General features: G+C 41.2%; 1 protein-coding gene across 3 annotated transcripts in view; it reads right to left on the reverse strand.

Annotated features, from left to right (window-relative positions):
* Positions 1 to 21744, reverse strand: part of NEBL (nebulette) — a 200603-nt gene that overhangs the window by 123709 nt on the left and 55150 nt on the right. For 2 of the 3 annotated variants that reach the window (XM_063452527.1, XM_063452526.1), the window contains exon 4: positions 5100 to 5207. In XM_063452527.1, coding sequence (XP_063308597.1) covers positions 5100 to 5207 — 108 coding nt within the window. Of the gene's footprint in view, positions 1 to 873; positions 893 to 5099; positions 5208 to 21744 lie in introns of those variants that run through there. The other variant, XM_063452524.1, reaches the window with a different exon arrangement.

Raw genomic sequence — 21744 nt, forward strand, 5'->3', positions numbered from 1 at the left:
CACACCAGAAACACTCCTGCTATTACTACTACCTCCAACACAGCATATACACACTAAATATCTATTATACCACATCTGTATAGCGGCCCTTGCCACCATTAGCAAAAACTGGAAACAACCTAAAGCCCCAACGATCACTCAATGCATCACAGCTATAGAAACATCCAAGAAGTATGAAATGATGGCACGGAAATCCAGCAGGACGTATCCCTACTGGATTGAAGCATGGAATCTTTGGGACCGAAACAAGCCACCGAAACCACACTGAAACGCTGATAACGAACCCTCCGCAAAATAATAAGCCCCCGCGAATGGAGGCAACCTAGAAACGCACATGCTGGCTCACATACACACACATACACACACACACACACACCACACACATGCACCGCATATACTTAGCACCTACACTGAGACCGTACACGATGATGACACAACAAATTCTGCATTCACACAACCACCGACCCCACACGCTTCACACACCCACCCCCCTCATAACCCGACCCTATGAACCCCAATATGTCCACCACCAACAATGAGGACTGCCCTACACCCATTATCCACAATAACCCGACCCACAAAAGAAGTCACAACACACAGAAGCACAAGACGGTTTACTTTAAAATGGTATACACCTGGGCAGGAACTCCTCTCAATGGGAAATGTTGAATATGGATATGGGCATAATCCCCTTGTCTCCCTCTTGCCTTCTGTACCCTCCTACCCATAAGCATGATATTATTGACGTACTGTGCATGAATATAAGTTAAACCCCTCCCTTCTTGCCTTCTGTATCCCTTACCCTTGACTACATAATAAAAATAAAAATTGTCAAATTCAAAAAAAAAAATTAAAATACCAAATACCACTTACCTTTCTTTAATGTTAATATTTGAAGTAACCCCATGCAAAATCTAAAATGTTAAACAAAAAATATCATTGGAAAAATAAGCAATAGTATATGCATTATTAGATCTTGAACATTTCATGTGATCATTTTAATTTAGAAATTTATTCATTTATTATTAAAGTAATATTGCCACATCAGATGATTTTTTTTCTTAAAAAGAAAACAAAAAACAAGAAATACTGAAACCATGCTAAAAGCTGCCAAACATCAGACCTGACACACTTGCTACAAATTAAGGTTTAATTAACGCTCAGAAGAAGCAAAACTACTTTTATTTTCTTATATGTAGCTGTACTTATTCTTCTAGATTTAAACTTCTAGATATAACTTTAAACTAATCATCTGAATTTTCAGTTATAAATTAAATATCACAGGCCTTAATGAATTCTAAAATAAATGAGCTAGGAAGGGTACATACCTGTTTTTAATTTTCGTGACAAACATTTGTCATTTTGAAATTCATTTTCCATTGACAGAATTCACCAGCTTGTCTGCAGTTTTCTTGCATCCAGGACCTGGAGATAGTCTTCATTTCCAAGACTCCACTGGCCTCCAAGTATTTTACACATAGAGCCATACCATCTTACCATTTGGCTCCCTTTTAATGGAAAGCAGTATCTCTCCTTCAATATGAAGGGCCTACTGCCATCGTTTTGATGTTTTTTGTTTGTAACCACATGAGAACATATTTTAATATTTAGATCACCTAGAACAGTGAGTTTATTGTCTTGCCTCCCTTAAGATGCCCATCTAGAGGTGAAAAGAAATATGAAAAAAAAAGGGTTCTATGATGCAGTAGGTATGAGAAAAAATGCAATATGTCAATAAACAATCATTCATTTATTTGGGCAACCATATAAGTTAAAAAATGGTTACAGCGACATAAGCATTAACATTCTTTATATAGAGCTATTTTGCTATCATAATAATCACATAATATTTACCTTAGTTGGTGAACAGTTTTCATCTCGTCCAATGCCAGACTCTTCCTGTCTTTGTTTTAACAATTTCCTTCAACACTGCCCATAAATATCAGGTTGCAACATAACAGTTACATTAAAATACTTTTAAAGGGGATATTACGGTTAGAAAAGAAAAACACATCAGAGAAGTCAAAGGTGCCCACACACAGATTAAAAAAAAATCGAATTTTAGCAAAATGGAGATTATAAACACTGTGTTATTAAAACTTGCACATGAAATAATCGTAGTAGTTAAAGGAAAGACCTCCAAATAAATGAATATATGTTATGCTTTTTGACTTTTCTATTTTACTAACTCTCAATGGCTAGTTCAGAGTTTGTATCATGCACACGAGTCAATAAAGAATCAACAAATGTGATGATCACAGGCAGGGCTGCCATCAGACATTTTGGGGCCCCTGACACAGCTCAAGGTCTGGGCCCCCCGGTGCCAGCACCTAAGTCCGTCCAAAGTGCTGCCCCTCCACGGAGTTCACCCACAGGAATGCAGTGTCTGTACTGATTCTGGTGTGTGTATAGTGGATGTAGAATGTGTGTAGTGGATGCAGAGTTCGTGTGTAAAGTGGATGCAGTGTGTGTTTAACGGATGCAGTGTGTATAGTGGGTGCAGATTGTACATTTGTGTAATGTATGAGGTGTATATTAGATGCAGAGTGTGTGTTTGTGTAGTGGATGTAGTGTTTGTGTGTATTAAATGCAATGTGTATTGTGAATGCAGAGTGTGTGTTTGTGTAGTGGATGTAGTGTTTGTGTAGTGAATGCAGAGTGTGTGTAGTGGATGTAGTGTTTAGTGAATACAGTGTGTGGATGTAGTGTGTGTATAGTGAATGCAGAGTGTGTCTTTGTGTAGTTGATGTAGTGTGTGTATAGTGACTGCATAGTGTGTGTTTGTGTAAGTATTTAATGTGTGTATAGTGACTGCAGACTGTGTGTTTGTGTAGTGGATGTAGTGTGTGTAGTGACTGCAAAGTGTGTGTGTGTTTGTGTAGGTACTGCAGAATATGTGTTTGTGTTAGGAATTCGTGTGTGTAGTGACTGCAGAGTGTGTGTTTGTGTAAGGATGTAGTGTGTATAGTGACTGCAGAGAGTGTGCGTGTATGTTTGTGTAGTGACTCCAGAGTGTGTGTGTTTGTGTAATGATGTAGTGTGTGTAAATTTTAATGAAAAGTGTGTGTATATGTTAGTGTATAGTTTGTATAAATGTTAGTGTACAGTGTGTGTATATGTTAGTGCATAGTGTGTGTAAATGTTAGTGTATAGTGTGTGTAAATGTTAGTGTATCATTTGTATATGTTAGTGTATAGTTTGTGTGTATATATTAGTGCATAGTGTGTGTATATGTTAGTGCATAGTGTGTGTATATGTTAGTGCATAGTGTGTGTATATGTTAGTGCATAGTGTGTGTAAATGTTAGTGTATCGTTTGTATATGTTAGTGTATAGTTTGTGTAAATGTTAGTGAAAAGTGTGTGTAAAGGTCAGTGTATAGTGTGTGTAAATGTTAGTGTGTAGTGTGTATATTTTAGTCTATAGTGTGAGTAAATGTTCGTGCATAGTGTGTGTAAATGTTAGTGTATAGTGTGTATATGTTAGTGTATATATTGTGTAAACGTTAGTGAATAGTGTGTGTAAATGTTAGTGTATAGTGTGTGTAAATGTTAGTGTATAGTGTGTGTAAATGTTAGCGTATAGTGTGTGTATGGGGCTGCAAAATGTAGGGGGAAAAGCCTACAGTATTTTGTTTTCCTTCCATTAATTGTATTGTTTTATTCCCCCCTCCCTGCATCTCACCTGTGGCCATGGAGGGGGGAGATCACATTGACTGGAGGTCCTGAGGAATGGTGCAGCCCCCCGCTACCTGTTTTCTGCAGGGGGCCCAGCACACTTTAAATATACTGCCCAGATGCTCTGTCGAAGTCTCGTGAGTCATGCGGAGCGCTGCCATGGTAACCTGTGGCAACGCTCTGACGATCGCGTCGCTCGTGAGACTTCGACAGAGCAGAGCATCTGGGCAGTATATTTAAAGTGTGCTGGGCCCCCTGCCGAAAACAGGTAGCGGAGGGGCCGCAGTGCACACATATATAGCATTAATCGCTATATATGTGTGTTCATAGCTAATGTGGGGCCCGGGACGTCCTGAGCAGTCCAGGCCCCCCAGGACCACCGGCCCATGACATCCGTTATGGTTGTCATGCCTTGATGGCGGCCCTGATCACAGGTTTATTCACTATAGATGGAATTGCAGGGAATTTCAAATGAATTTAAAGTTTATTTCAAATTTAAGGTCAAAATAGCAGAACCGAAAATGTTTTTCCCAGTTAGCTACGCTTTCAGTTTGTCTACTTGGGCCTTCAATTTGAAATTCACTTTGAATTCACTGAAATGTTAACTTTCGAATAACCCTGATTTTACACAGCCGTCTTCTTTTTTCATCAATATGCACTATTACAGAGTTAGGTCTTGATTCAGAGGACACTGAGATTACGAGCCAGGAGGGAATTTTTCTACTGGTACAAAAAAAAAAGCAATATTTAGCTGATATCATTGAAATTGGATCTTTTAATAGCCGAACATTCCAGGACATTCAGTGGTAACAAGTTTAAAATACCTATAAACATTTCTATTAGAAGCAAATATTTTCAATCCTTAGGATTTAATTTCAGAAAACCTATACCATAAAAGCATACGAGACAAAATGATTGGTGAAGACTGCAAAAAATGATTTCCTAACTGTTACTAGTATAGAGTAACGGCATTTTTCCTTATAAATCAACCTGTGTAAAGAACCTACAGATCACCAACAGCAGAAATAAATAACTGAGTACTGCAATATAAATATGTAAATATAAAAAACAAGATGTTTTACTGAAAATATGTACATTTACAAGTTTGTTAAATTACACATAAAACTACTTAGAAGTGCCAATACCTAGTTACAAGAAAAACTTGCATGTTTTTGTTCCAAGACAAATTCCTACATCTGTACCCAAATCCCAAATTCCACCTGACACACGTTTTCACTGCTTCAAGTAAGATGGATTTAAAAATCGCTGAGAAATTCCAATTTAATTAACATGAAGAACAGCGCTGTGAACCTGACACACACGCATACACACTCACACCATCTTATTCCCAATCATCAACGAAAATCTTTAGAAACCACCATGGCTGTTGCATATCGTTGATGGCGATGGTATAATAACATACATTACTGATTTGTTCTTGTGTCTTTTTCAGTCTTTGTAGCTCGGGGGTGTCTGTGACAATACAGAATCCTCTTCCTTTGCTATCTTCAAAATCCTTTTTGTATTTCACCTGCAAAACATACAAACATACTTGTTTTACATTTGTGAAACCTACATCAAGGAGAATTCTTGTATTTGTTTAAATTATCATAACTGGATAGCATCATTATTAATAATGTATCTTACTCCCCAAGCATAACTGTATTATACCAAATCCATCTGTCCCTCGGTTCTATCCTAATGTGTCTCTTTTCTAGGAGTCACATATTGTTGGTGTGTCTGGGTGTATAACAGAGCTCCACAGCAATAAAACTCACAGGGATGTATTTTTAAAGGGATAGTAGAGTCCCTAGATTAATCAAGTAGTTTTGGTGTATGGATCATGCCCCTGCAGTCTCAATTCTCTGCCATTTATGAGTTTAAGTGTTACTCCAAGCACCATGACCACTTCATTGATTTCAAGCGGTATGAGTTTGTATGTGCAGTGTTTCAGCTTGAGTGTCACACTTGTGTGCTGGGTGCTAGTTGCACCCCCAGCACACATTGCAATGGCAGCCCAGAACTCTGCTGTAAATTCTGTGCATATTTTACGTCTGTTGTCAGCACGCACTGCAAGCTGACAAGAGACATAGAGATCTTCCTCTGTCACCCTCCCTCCCTGTGGGCGCTCCCTAATGCCTCCCTCCTTTGCACATTTGTTAATTTAGAACAAAAACCTCCCTCCTCTTCCCCTCTACCTCCCTCTGGGCCAGCAATAGGTCCTATTAAAAGGCTTCTCTATAAGAATCCGGTGACTGGACAGAGCATAACCTCTATGACGTCAGAGGGAGCGCAGAAGATCAGCGATAATTCCAGATGAGTAAAAACTTTTATTTTTACAGGTTTACTCAAAACATAAGAGGGGCCTTCTTCATAATTCCCAATATGGCATATTAGCTAGGAAAGGTCCTCCTCCTCCAAAGGGTTCAGGTCATCATTTAAATCACTTTGTTTATGTAGCCCTAGACACACATACATCCAAATTGCTTCATTAAGCTAAAGCTGGTTTGGTGACTGTAATGTCCCTTTAAACTACAATAAATATGTTTAGAAATAAGAATTTAACTTTATTATATATATTGTAGTTTCATAAATATTTATTAATAAGTCCCCTAAAAATTCTCAGAACTCATACCCCCACTCACACCCCTAAAATGAACATGTCCCTCTTTGTCCATTTGAAATGTTGGGAGATATATTATGCCAGTAAGTCAATATAAGGTAACATTGTATAGCGCTACAGAATCTGATGGCGCTATATAAGTTATACAATAATAATAACAATTCCTGATAAATTAAAGGCAGTTTTGGTTTTATTCTCTGATACCCTAAGATGGATGGTCTATAGATTTCTCCCGTCACACAAATGATGAAAAGAACACGTGAAAAGTCATCTATTAGGAAAGGGGATTTCAACACATGTACCCATAGTGTAAATTGACCATAATTTACAGCAGTAAAAACTGGCATTACAATAATTAGCACTAAAAGCTTGATTGCATTCAAGTGAGATCATGCATGAATATTCTAGGTATTGAGCATGCAGATTGCAAATTAGATTGTATAATTAAGACTTGACAAACTTCCTGCATAACTAAGTGTAAACAAGTAGATCCCTTAATTACACATTAACTGTTTAAATTGAAAATATAAACTTCCAAAAGGTGAATCGTTTACGGAGCTTAGTAGACAAATTAACTGCGTCAAGTTGAACAGAAACAAGGAAATCCAGAAGGAGTCAAGGACGTTATTTGCTAATGCATGAGATAAAATACCATTCATTTATAGGTGATCATGGACCTTGTATATTAGTGGATGCCTTTTGTTATGGCTTGCCATGCATAAAGTTTGACTTTGTATACAGTGTCAGTAAACTGTCACTATGCAGCCTAGCCAGCAGATGCATGAATGTTAATTCTAACAACTAAATTTGGTGGATGTCAGAATGTGGATTCCTGTACAGTCCTTGATTATGGAGATGTGGTTACCCTGCTTGGGTTTCCTACAATACAAGAAAAAGCGAGAATGGCTGGTGTAAAAAATACCAGAAACTCATTTTTGAAAATGGAAGTTAATGTCAGAAGATCTCCAAATGTATCTAATCACATATTCAGATTCCGTTTTAATAAAATGAGTACCCTGTACCAGGGGAAGGCAACGTTTGGCACTCCCGATGTTGTGGACTACATCCCCATAATGCTCTTACAGACATAATGCTGACAAAGCATCAAGGGAGATGTAGTCCCCAACATCTGGAGTGCACTATACTGTCAGGGTACCTGAGGTCTCTACCTCCGAGAGAGGTAGAGACTTAGTCGTTCATCCATCCGGACGGCCTGATTTCCCTCCTTCTCGCGGTCCATCTGGTCATGCAAAGCCGGCCGCGAGGGAGTGACTCCCTTTTATAGCATGACGTCCGGAAGTCGACGTCAGGACGTCAACCCGGAACGACCTGTCACTCAATTGGTTCAGGACCAATCAGGACTCGTCGGAGGTGTGTCTACTTATCTGAACAGGGCATTTAACAGTGCTTCTTTCATTAGCTCATTGCCCTGTCGTGGTTCTAGCTTGTTCTAGTCACTCAGTGCTCGTGTTTTCTAGTTATCCCTTTTGGTTTTGACCCGGCTTGTTTGCTCTTCTCTGCTTATCTCTGTTACCCTTGATTCGGCTTGTCTACCGCTTACCTGTCTTCTGTTACCCTCGACCTCGGCTTGTCTTTGACCATTCTCTACTGTACTACTTACGTTAGTCCGGCCATTCTAAGGTCCGGTATACGTATCTGGCTACTGTTTGTACTCTGCGTGTTGGATCCCTGTCCCGATCCTGACATTACGACAGGGCCAATGGATCCTGCAAGTACAAACAGTCAGCTTGGTTCTCCTGATCCTAGGTTTGAAGCCATGGATCACAGAATGGATCAGATGGCGCTAGCGCTACAGGCGTTATTATCTCGTGCCAATAATCCACCAGAGGAGTTACGTACTACTCCTATCTCTCCTGTAGGTTCAGGCCTAGAGGTAGCCACTGTAGGTGCTTCTTCTCGCATTACCCCACCAGTACGTTATGGTGGTGCTCCTGAGAAGTGTCGTGGGTTTTTAAACCAAATTAGTATCCACTTTGAATTGCAACCTCGCTCCTATCCTACGGATAGGGCAAAGGTGGGATTTATTATCACCTTACTCATTGAGAAGGCTCTGAGATGGGCCAATCCACTATGGGAGAACGATAACCCGTTAGTATATAACTATAACGCATTTGTAGCTGCTTTTAGAAGAACTTTTGACCCTCCAGGTAGAAAGGTTAATGCAGCCAGATTACTGTTACGCCTGAGACAGGAGAACCAAACACTTGTGCATTATGCACTAGAGTTCAGGTCTCTGGCGTCAGAGGTCAAGTGGAATGAGCAGGCGTATATGGACGTATTTTTGAATGGGCTATCAGATGTAATCCTTGACGAGGTTGCTACTAGAGAACTTCCTGAGAATTTAGAGGATTTAATTTCGTTTATTTCTCGTATAGATGAACGTTTAAGAGAGAGACAGAATACTCGAGAGAGGAACCGGAGACCTTCCTTCAGGTTAGCTCCCGCATTTCTAAGTCCTGACTCCACGGTCTCATTGCTCCCTGAACCTATGCAGATAGGCTATACCCACCTCTCTGAGGAGGAGAGACAGTACAGGAGAAGGGAGGGGTTATGTATGTACTGTGGAGCCAGAGGTCATTTACTCTCGAACTGTCCTAACCGCCCGGGAAACGCTCGCACCTAAGTTTCTCTAGAGGACAGGCCTTGGGTGTTTCTATTTTGTCCTCTACTTCTAATTATAAAGATCACAGGCTTCTGCTACCAGTTTCCTTAACCTGGGAGAAGGAAGTAGTAAAGGCTATGGCCTTGATAGATTCCGGAGCTGCTGAGAATTTTATCGACCAAGCCTTTGCCACTAGACACAATATCCCATCCCAGTTAAGGGAGACACCCTTGGCCGTTGAGGCCATAGATGGTAGACCATTACTGGACCCCGTTATCTTTCGTGAGACCATACCCATTAACTTAAATGTTGGTATCCTACACGTGGAGAATTTATCTCTTATGCTCATTTCGTCCCCTTCTGTTCCCATAGTTCTGGGGTATCCATGGTTGAAGAGACATAACCCTATTATCGATTGGGAGTTAGGGGAGATACTCTCGTGGGGTCAGAGCTGCCAGGAGAGGTGTTTACGCAAGGTTTCTCCATTGGCTAATATTAATACACCCGGTAGTTCTACTCAGTCCACAGAGAAACAGATACCGTCCCTGTACCAAGACTTAAAGGCAGTATTCGACAAGAAGAATGCCGATTCATTACCTCCACACAGGTCATTTGATTGTAAAATTAAGCTTCTACCTGGTACTATGCCCCCGAGGGGTAATGTATATCCTTTATCTGTTCAGGAGAACTCTGTTCTAGAGGAATATATTCGTGAGAATTTAGAGAAAGGATTCATTAGGAGGTCTTCTTCTCCTGCCGGGGCTGGGTTTTTTTTCGTTAAAAAGAAGGATGGCACGCTGAGGCCTTGTATTGATTACCGAGGTTTGAATAAAATAACTATCAGAAATGCCTATCCTATCCCATTGATTACCGAGTTGTTTGATCGTCTTAAGGGCTCCAAAATCTTCACCAAATTAGATCTCAGAGGGGCATATAATTTGGTGAGAATCCAGCATGGACACGAGTGGATGACGGTGTTCAATACTCGGTATGGCCATTATGAATACACAGTTATGCCATTTGGACTTTGCAATGCTCCTGCAGTATTTCAGGATTTGATTAATGAGGTACTTAGGGAGTTTCAACATGATTGTGTTATTGTCTACCTGGACGACATACTGATACACTCTAGGGAGATTGAGACTCACCATAGACAAGTCAGAAAGGTACTACACAAACTTCTGCAACATGGTATATACTGTAAATTGGAGAAATGCAGCTTTGACCAGTCGCAGATAGACTTTCTTGGTTACGTGATTTCTGAGGAAGGCTTTAAAATGGACCCTGACAAACTCCAATCTATTTTAGATTGGCCGTTGCCTAAAGGACTCAAGGCTATTCAGAGGTTTATTGTTTTTTCCAACTATTATAGGCGCTTCATTAAGGGATACTCTTCTATCATCTCGCCTATTACCAATATGACCAAACAAGGGGCTGATACTAAGACTTGGTCTACTGAGGCTCTTGTTGCTTTCAAGACTCTCAAAGAACTTTTTGCTTCTGCTCCCATTCTAGTCCACCCTGATACGACTCTGCCGTTCTTACTCGAGGTCGATGCCTCTGAGATGGGAGTTGGTGCTGTTTTGTCTCAAAGGTTAGGGGTGGACAAACCGTTACACCCTTGTGGTTTCTTCTCTAAGAAATTATCTGGGCCTGAAAGCAGATATGACATCGGCGATAGGGAACTGTTAGCGGTCATTAAGGCTTTAACCCCTTAAGGACACATGACATGTATGACATGTCATGATTCCCTTTTATTCCAGAAGTTTGGTCCTTAAGGGGTTAAAGGAGTGGAGACATTTACTAGAAGGGACATTACACCCTGTTACTATTTTAACGGATCATAAGAACTTGTCTTATATTGGGGAGGCTAAGCGCCTGTCCGCCAGGCAAGCTCGTTGGTCCATGTTCCTCACTCACTTTAATTATGTACTTACTTATAGACCTGGTTCTAAGAACTCTAAAGCCGATGCTTTGTCTCGTCAATATGAACCGTTCACTATAACTGAGCCAGTCCTTTCCTCGATAGTTCCTAAGGGTAACATCATCGCTAACACGAATCTCAGGATTCACTCTCCGTTGCTTACTGAGATCATGAAATTACAGCATCTTGCGCCCAAACAGACTCCTGGGGATCGACACTTCGTTCCCGCCACTCTCCAACTAGAAGTGTTACGCTGTTTCCATAACAGCAAGGTGGTTGGGCATCCTGGCATTCGCAAGACGTATGCTTTGATCTCTAAAGATTTCTGATGGCCTGATTTACGTAAAGATATTAAAGAATTCATCGGGGCGTGTGAAGTTTGTACCAAGAATAAGCAACCTCATTCACTTCCATGCGGATTTCTGCACCCTTTAGAGGTTCCTGAAAAGCCATGGTCCTGTTTGGCTATGGACTTCATTGTTGATTTACCTATCTCTAAAAAGCAGACTGTTATCCTCACTGTGGTGGACAGATTTACTAAGATGGCTCACTTCATTCCCTTACCTAAACTCCCATCTTCGCCCGAATTAGCAGAGATATTCGCTAGGGAGATCTTCCGTTTACATGGGATACCTTCCCAAATTGTATCTGACAGAGGTTCCCAATTTGTTTCCCGTTTTTGGAAATCCTTCTGCTCTCAACTAGGCATCAAATTGAATTTTTCTTCTGCCTACCATCCTCAGTCCAATGGAGCTGCTGAACGCACCAACCAAAAGGTTGAACAATATCTACGTTGTTTCGTTTCTGAACACCAGGACGATTGGGTCGGTTTGATTCCTTGGGCGGAGTTTGCACACAACAACCTCGTTTGTGATTCTACGCATTCTAGCCCCTTCTTCATGAATTATGGCTTTCATCCTTCCATTCTTCCTTCGGAGTCTTCTTCCCAAGGGGTACCGTCGGTTGATGTCCATGTTGCCAATTTAAGGAAGTTGTGGGACCAGACTCGACAAATTCTTCTGCACAATTCTATGCTGGTGAAAAAACACGCTGACAAACGTAGAAGGGCAGCACCGGTGTTTGTTCCAGGCGATAGAGTATGGTTAAGTACTAGAAACATTCGGTTAAAAGTGCCTTCCATGAAGTTCGCTCCTCGGTATATTGGACCTTACAGGGTGGCTCAAATTAACCCAGTTGCGTATCGTCTAGCTTTGCCTACTACCTTACGCATTCCTAACTCGTTCCATGTTTCGTTGCTGAAACCACTAGTTTGTAACAGATTCTCCTCCACGATCGCCCCTCCTCGCTCTGTTCAGGTGGAGGGTCAGGAGGAGTATGAGGTCAATTCCATCGTCGATTCTCGAATCTCCCGGGGGAGAGTACAATATCTGGTCGATTGGAAAGGATATGGTCCTGAGGAGAGAAGTTGGGTACCTCAGGAGGATGTTCATGCTCCTCGTCTCCGCAGGGCATTTCACTCTCGCTTCCCTTCTCGTCCTGGTTCCTTCCGCCCGGTGGGCGTATCTGAGAGGGGGGGTACTGTCAGGGTACCTGAGGTCTCTACCTCCGAGAGAGGTAGAGACTTAGTCGTTCATCCATCCGGACGGCCTGATTTCCCTCCTTCTCGCGGTTCATCCGGTCATGCAAAGCCGGCCGCGAGGGAGTGACTCCCTTTTATAGCATGACGTCCGGAAGTCGACGTCAGGACGTCAACCCGGAACGACCTGTCACTCAATTGGTTCAGGACCAATCAGGACTCGTCGGAGGTGTGTCTACTTATCTGAACAGGGCATTTAACAGTGCTTCTTTCATTAGCTCATTGCCCTGTCGTGGTTCTAGCTTGTTCTAGTCACTCAGTGCTCGTGTTTTCTAGTTATCCCTTTTGGTTTTGACCCGGCTTGTTTGCTCTTCTCTGCTTATCTCTGTTACCCTTGATTCGGCTTGTCTACCGCTTACCTGTCTTCTGTTACCCTCGACCTCGGCTTGTCTTTGACCATTCTCTACTGTACTACTTACGTTAGTCCGGCCATTCTAAGGTCCGGTATACGTATCTGGCTACTGTTTGTACTCTGCGTGTTGGATCCCTGTCCCGATCCTGACATATACATTCTAGTGATTGAGTGAATTATATCACCTTTTGCACTTTCTACCCACACAAAAAATAGACAGGGACTTGACATTTGAACACATTTTCTAGAAACTGTTATTTGTGTTAATATCAGTCCAATTTATACTAAAATGTTCTACAGAGATAGCATTGGTCAAATGGATAGCTGTATAGCTTACATATCATCCAAAAAATGTCCACAGCTTGTTAAAGAATAAACATCATCTTTGTTTATTAACATGAAAAATAAACCTTTACATTTAAAGGCACCAGAACAACTACAGGTTAATGTAGTTGTTCTAGTGAGTATAATAGCTCCCTTCAGTCATTTTCATGTAAAAAACATTGTTTACATTGCCTCTAGGGACTCCTCCCAGTGGCCACTCCTTAGATGGCCACTGGAGGTGCTTCCTGGCTCAGGGCTGCACAGTAAGCAGCACTGCCATTCAGCATCCCCATGCATCTCTATGAGGATGTGCTGATTGGCCCAAACTGTGTTTGGCCCCGCCCCCTTGACGATTTTAGCCAATCCAATGCTTTCACCATGCGAAAGCATTGGATTGGCAAAAAAATCAGCAATTTTGAAGATGTCAACAAAGGGGAGGGGCCAGCGCCGGCAGACCTGTGGAGAGCTGAAAATAAGGTGAGTTATAATAAGGTGAGTTTTAGCCCATTCTGAGGGGACTAAGGGGGGCTTAGCCCCCACCTAAATGATGGGTTTTCACCGTAGGGTCAGGAATACATGTTTGTGTTCCTGACCCTATAGTGATCCTTTAATATGGCCGATGTGCGTTTTACAGTCATGTATACTTAAATAAATACCTCTTTTCAGTGTATCTCCTGGCTTACCCATGCTTTGTGAAATGGCCATTTCTTCCCACAGGAAAGCACTGAAAGGCGTGTGTAAATGTGCAGCAAAAATGCCAGTCAAATAAATTCTATGACAGACATTTGATCTATAACTGAGTCACTACAGGAGTATCGCTTGACATTCTTGCCAACAGCAATAATTTATACTGCAGGGTTAAAAAGATTGAGATGAGATTCAGTGATCCGGGTGCCTGTACAGCCCATTTAAGCAAACCACATCCCTTCACTACAGTTTGCATTTTCTTGGACCAACTCAAAGCGGGCACTCGTGGATTAAGTAGCGATCGACGGTTGCTTACAAAATATCCTGCCTGTGTTAGTGAGAAGAAATTGAACGCACCGGTTTGAAATTTACTCTGCCTTTTGGACCTTCAGCTCAAAATGCGACAGTTAATCATATCAACACTTGTGGTTATCTGAGGACAGGAGCATTGGCACTGGAATTTTTCATGATGATTTACAAGAGAGTTGACATCTGCTCCTTATGCTTAATTTTATATTGTTTCCTTGTGCCTTCAAAGTATCAGCCAAGATAGATGAGGCACAATCTGTCTTAAATAATATATTTCTTTGAATTGGAGAATACATCCTATTGGAGACTTATTGGAAAGAATTACAGAATCTCTGGGGGGCTTTATTTTAGAGACGAGTGCCATCTAGGTATCTTCACTGCACATGACTACAGCAAAGATACGTTAACTAGACACATACATCCACATTCCCAGGAAAATGTATCATGCATAATATATAGTCATCAAGCACCCTGCATTCATGCATATAGTGCAGATTTTACTGGTGACTGATTCGATTAGTGCATCTTATTTTTCTCCCACTATCTAGATAGCATATTCAGATCTTTCTACCAAGCTAAACATGTAATATTTCATCAAATTTGCTGAATATAACTGATAGAAAAAGAAAACAAAACTATGGCAATCATTTGAGTTTATTCACAAGTAATTACTTAGTAAGGTATCAGAACCTTAGATGTCTAAATTTGCTCATTAGGCCTTCATCGTAGTGTAGTGGTGACAGTTCTAGACCTTGAATGAACACCCAGCAAACCTGAGAAAGTCAGGAGGAAGGCGGTAGAAGAATCGGACAACTTTGGGTTAAGACTTTGGAAAATGGTTTAACCCCTGTAGGTTATAAAGTTCCCCGACACCTGTGCCCCCACAACAACATTGTTGCACTAAAGTTGTTACGAGCATTAGAGTGTTCCTTTAACCCCTTAAGGACCAAACTTATGGAATAAAAGGGAATCATGACATGTCACACATGGCATGTGTCCTTAAGGGGTTAAAGGATAACACTTGGTTGAAAACTAAGCACTTTTTAAAAAAATGTTTTACTTGTATGAGGAAAAAGCATCTGATGGTGTTTCAATATTATTCATGGCAGCTTTAGCTAACCCCGTCACCAAACAATGTAGATCTTTTGTAAGGTGTGTCAGTCATGGGATATTGTTGTAATTCTGTAACTGTATTTTAAGTATCACGTACTAGTTATAGTTATAAATGCACTGCTTTAGTAGTGTTTCATAAAGTTCAATATACAAAAATATATTGTCACAGTATTTTTGTTTGGGAACGGTGAAACTAACAACTATTCGTCAATTTCACTGTAATTTTGGCAAATGCACTTCATCTTAAATTAAATAACCTACATTTCACGTAATGCTGCATATATAATTTTCCTATTAAATACATATATGTATAGTTTGTTTGCTCAAGCGGAACATTGTATCTAAAATATAATTTTAAGCTTAAAAAATATTTATTGCTACAAGCATATTTTATAATTTTGTGAGGTATGGATTCTGTGTCTACAGAGGGTTTTGGAATTATGATGTAAGCTCATAGACAGAGAACCATCATGACTACAAGATAAATGATACCTCTAATTCAGAGCCACCAACAGCACCATCAGAGGGTGCAGCCAGCACTCCACCAAGCATTTGGGCTCGTATTGGGCCCTGTTTGCCTATGGAATCCAATTGGGGGCAATAGCTATCTCATCCAAACTCCAAATGGACCATATTGGAAAATCTGAAGGGCCAAGTCACTTAGCACACAGTACTGTATGCCTTATTCCACCGTTTCAATAACATACCCGTGCGGTAGTGCCAGAAGTATGAGATATAAGACCAGTATCTCCTAGAGTATGACGGAAGGCACACAGGAGTGATGATATCAGCCTGCAGCCCTAGAATATCCTAAGCCCTACTTGACTCCAGGACTACACTCCAATGAAAAATGGCTCACCAAGAGGAGAGCATCAAAAAGCAAAAATATCTGTAAAAGTGTTTCCCTGCAAAATGTATTGCACATAATGTCATTCATTGAATGGGAATGGTCAGCTGTTGCTCTAAGTTAATAAATGGCGAAAGTTGCAAAGCCGGAACAGTGTCACCAACCAAGCAGGGAGCCTTAAAGTTGGTCGGGGACCCAGGTAGGGGGACAAACCATTGCTAAATGGTTTGCCACATAACTGGGAAGACAGGCCAGGACACCACTCAAATCAGCAGGTTGTAGGGGTTATGATATTTGCAGTAACCCTTTAACCACATGTACTGATACGTCACGTGAAACCACAGGCAGATAGTAGTGAAATAATTAAAATAAAAGTTAACATTTGTAAGCAGGAGGCTGATCGCAGTATGGACCCTAACCAAAATGAGTCTTTCAGCCTATCCAAGTCCTGTTTTCATTTATTTCTATGCCTGATTGCTCAGCTGGTCAGATCAGCATGGCCTGGTGTAATGAATATTTGGCAATAACCATTTCTCGAATCCCGCTGCATGAGCTAAAAGACTGAATGATCTTTAGGTAGAGATTTCTGGTTTATACATATTTGAAAAAAGCTGAACTTAACCCCTTCAGTACTTAGGGACAGGGAAAGACCATTGATGACCGTAACAGAGTTAATGCAGCAGGCAAGTGCAGACAAATATCTACAATGCCAACATATTACAAAATGTTTTGCAGCCTCTATATAACAGTAAAAAAGCAAGAAGGTAACTTTAAAACAATGTAAAAATACAGAAAATTATAGTCTTCCCAAAGAGCTTACAATCTAATCCTTACATGCCATGTTTAACAATCAGATTCGTTTTCAAAGAGAAGGAAAATTTGATGAGTAGTTTATAAAAATTGTAAGCAATCACGTACTAGGCAGGCACATCAAAATGTGATTCTCTGTGTGTATTTAGACAACAGGAGGACTGGAGAGGTTGGTGTAACCTCCAGCAATGTCATTTAAATGGTACATTAAAATAAATTGCTCTGCGTAATTACTGCCGGCCCAAATAAAGGGTCCCTTTAAAAAAAAAAAAAAAAGGAATGATATGTTGGAGGCTGAATTATTATCCTTTGGATTGTGCTGTCATGGATATAAAAAAAGAATCATAGCAGGAGGTAAAATGCATTTTGGGATAAATTGTCCTTTGGTGAAGATCACTTCAAAGGACGGAGAGAAATGTGTGTATGCACGCTGAATTTATAATATCCTTAAATACATAGTCTTAGAGTGAAGAACAACATTGGCAAGGATACAACTACTGCAAAGGTCAGGCTAAGGTTCGCTTTCTTCTAAAGGTCAACCACTGGCACAGTAGCAGACAAAAGAAAAAAGGCTGGTGATGATACAATGACACATTCAATCCATCATCAGGTTGCCTTCTATTGCTCAAGCATACTTAAGCTGACAGTTGTACATTTTGTTACATTATTTCAATGTAATAGAGCTCTTGGCTTTTTATTTCCATAAAGAACTGCAAATGATTGATGTGGGCCTTTGTATGGCAAGAATATGCATCGCAACTGTCCCATATGCAGCCGGACAGATCCGATTCCAGACTCAGCTCAGCAAGGCCATTTTTGACATTTTCAACAATGCAATAGTGTGGTATTTATCTTTATTTCTGTGCACATGAGTGCAGGGCCGAACTGGCCCACCGGGATACCGGGAAATTTCCCGGTGGCCGTCGGCACCTGGGGCCGGGCAGACACCTGGGTCTGCTGGCGGCCGCTGGGGGAGGTCTGCTGGCGGCCGCTGGGGGAGGTCTGCTGGCGGCCGCTGGGGGAGCTGCGCTGGCTCTGCTCTCCTGCCCCAGCGTGAAGCTGAATGAGACCGGGGCCGGAATATGACGTCAGCAGACCTCTCCCAGCGGCCGCCAGCAGACCTCCCCCAGCGCCCGCCAGCAGACCTCTCCCAGCGGCCGCCAGCACCCCCTGGCAGGTAGGAGTAATGTGGGTCATATTGTGGGTCTGTATGGTGTGTGTGTCTGTCTGTGTCATGGTGTGTGTGTGTCTGTCTGTGTCATGGTGTGTATCTGTATGGTGTGTGTCTGTCTGTCTGTGTCATGGTGTGTGTGTCTGTCTGTGTTATGGTGTCTGTCTGTATGGTGTGTGTGTGTGTGTGTGTCTATCTGTGTCATGGTGTGTCTGTCCGTCATGGTGTGTGTGTCTGTGTCATGGGGTGTGTGTCTGTCTGTGTCATGGTGTGTGTGTCATGGTATATGTGTGTGTGTCTGTCTGTGTTATGGTGTCTGTCTGTATGGTGTGTGTGTGTGTGTGTGTGTGTCTGTCTATCTGTGTCATGGTGTGTCTGTCCGTCATGGTGTGTGTGTCTGTGTCATGGGGTGTGTGTCTGTCTGTGTCATGGTGTGTGTGTCATGGTATATGTGTGTGTGTCTGTCTGTGTCATGGTGTGTGTGTGGGTCTGTCTGCGTCATGGTCTGTCTGTGTCATGGTCTGTCATGGTGTGTGTCTGTCATGGGGTGTGTATCTGTCATGGTATATATGTGTTTCTGTGTCTGTCATGGTGTATATGTGTGTTTAAAACTAGTGTTTTTGCTCACCTTTTTTTTCCCGACGCAGCGAGCTGGTCTCCCCTCAACTGGCCCTGCCTCTATGGCTGAAATCATCAAGCTTGATGATCTCAGCCAATCCAATGCTTTGCCATTGGATTGGCTGCAAAACGTTACACCAATCAGCCTCTCCTCATTGAGATGCATTGAATCAATGTATCTCTATGGGGAACGTTCAGTACCTACAGAGTGTGGAAGCCCTGAATGTAGGTGCACTGACACAGGAAGCACCTCTAGTGACCGTCTGAGTGACTGTCATTAGCGGTGTCACTTTGAAGCAATGTAAACACTGCCTTTTGTCTGAAAAATCAGTGTTTACATTGAAAAGCCTGTAGGGAGATGCATATATATATTACTCAATCATCTGTCATGGCAAGACATAGTCTTACATGTTACACGCGACAATATATGGCGCAGTGACTTATGGGGCTGGCATAAATTTTTTATCCAGGGCTGCTTTGTATCCCCAATCCGGCCCTGCATGAGTGTCCCTGATTGGCTGGTAGGTAGAGTTCATTACACATGAATGTCCCTGATTGGCAGGTGGGTAGAGTGCATTGAATATGAGTGGTCCTGATTGGCTTGTGGGTAGCGTGCATTGCACATGAGCGACCCTGATTACAAGCTGGGTAGAGTGCGTTCCACATGAGCATCCCTGATTGGCTGGTTGGTAGAGTGCCTTCTCTCTCCAGTATGTTTGTAAGTACTATTTATCCACCCCCTTTTTGGAGTGTGCTCTGTCCTATACTTATCCTTACTAATACACAAATATGTCCCATGTAGGCCCCTGCCCTCTGTTTGTACTCCCACCTCTGATGCTCGCCTTAAAGACTTTTCTAGGGCTGCACCGTTCCTGTGGAACGCTCTTCTCCTCCCAGTAGACTTTCACCCAATCTCCACTCCTTCAAAAATCTTTGAAAACTTACTTCTTTAGGAAAACATATCAATTAAACTGTGAACAGCTTTACCTCCCCACACCCTGATTCCGCTCCTGCAACTGTCATCAAAGAAAAACCCTCAATGAACACCATCCTAGCAACCTACTTTTCTACCCTGCCCTTACCTTTTGTGTCACGATACCCTGCTCCCTCTAGCATGTAAGCTCATAGAGCAGGCCCCTCAATTCCTCTGTTCCTGTGCGTCCAACTCGTCTGGTTACAAATACGTGTCTGTTAGTCCACCCATTGTACAGCGCTACTGTTGGCGCTTTTTAAATAATAATAATAATAATAATACCCTATCCCTCCTTTCCTGGATTCACATGCCTCAATGTTGGGAGGTGCACAATTAGTCTTCTTTTTTCCCAACTTTGCTGGATGTATTTCATCACTCTCATGCTGTTTCTCTACTCTTAATGGACATAACTCTCTAATTCAGTCACCTGTACCTCATCGGTGAGCTACAAGGTATTAAAGCCCCACTAAGGGAAACATTTTTGTAATGTATACAAAGTCCATGAGATTCTGGGGACCATTAATAATAATGAGGGGGAGGGGGTGGAATTTAGTAACAAGTAAATGTTTATAAACACAAAAATTCAAGACATTGCATTTGGCTTATATGCTTTTAATTTTAGAAGATTTTCCAGCAGATTTATAAAATTCCAGTAAAAAGAACAATAAACTACAATATTCATCACAACCAAGAATTTGTTTTCATCTTAGTCTTTAATTGTGTTGTTAACTTCTGAATGTACCAACAGACACAAAAAGATTATTGATCAATTTTAAAGGGTCACTCTATACACCATAACAACTACAGTCCACTGCAGTGGTTATGTTGCCAGCATGCCTCTATCACACAAACGGTTTAACGCAAACTAGCACTACCGACTCCTTGCTGTCCATATTGCTAAAGTTGAAAATTCACTTCCACTTTGGCAATATCAATGTTGTCCATGTTGGAATTCACTGGCTGAGCATATCCATTTTGTTGACCATGGAATCAACCGGTTGCTGCTAATGTTAGAAGCAGATATTTTCAAAATGATCAATGTATCGATAAAAGTAACCAATATCTATGGAAATAAGTCAAAACAGTGGATAAGGAGACAAACAGCTTAATGTGTTTCAGAAACATGGTGCTTACACGTGGTGTCATCATACACCTAAAACCTAGACTGCTTCTAAACTGCAGACCAGCTTTTAGAACTGACCTTTCACAAATAACGGCCTCTGCAAGAATTCTTAGGTGACGTCATTATTGTTATTTATTGTCACCAATTTGGCAATAATAGAATAAAATTAATATATGTAAAATTATGTTCCATATCCTGATCATTCCCATCTGACCAGAAAATAAGAGGACTCACTATGTACTATACAGTTTTATTGGGATCTATAATAAACATTTCTTGAACATTTCTTCACATTGAGTTCCATATACATAATAATCAATATTAAATTGTTCTACGGAAGGCATTCTGTTATGTCTCTTTGTGTCTTTTCAGACAGAATGTTCTGCAGACAGAACTAAAGTCTGCCAATATTTCAATACGAATCTGATGCATCTTTTTATAATTCATTAAAAAAAGTGTCTAAACGTGATATTTACATACAATTACAATATGCTATCTGGGACAGGAATATGCTATTATAGGTAGAATTTCTCAGTAATACTGTTAACTTTCTTCTAATGCAGGGGAGACAGGGATATGCAAAATATGGTAAAGTTATGATGCATGTAGTAGAATATCCCATGCAATCTACAGTGTAATATGTTACATGGCTGCATACGCTGACAGATGGGCTTAAAATTGAAGCACAGTTTTTAATTCCTGAAGATCTGCAATGTTTTGCTGACCTGCTGTTATAATCCCATGGATGGCTATATTTACATTGTCATACAAAGGGATGGGAGGGGTATCCTGTGCTATTTCTGATGTCCAAGGGTGGATAAAGGTTTGTAAATGTGCATTGGTTATCACTTCACAATCAGAATTCCAAGGACAATTGTCAAAACAGATTAACCATTTGAGTGCTAAGGGTTTTCAAGCAATGAGCTGTCAAGCCTCTGTCCCTCAGAATAAAATGTATCTAGTACATAAAATAA

This window comes from Pelobates fuscus, chromosome 4, assembly GCF_036172605.1.
Source record: "Pelobates fuscus isolate aPelFus1 chromosome 4, aPelFus1.pri, whole genome shotgun sequence".
NCBI lineage: Eukaryota > Metazoa > Chordata > Amphibia > Anura > Pelobatidae > Pelobates > Pelobates fuscus.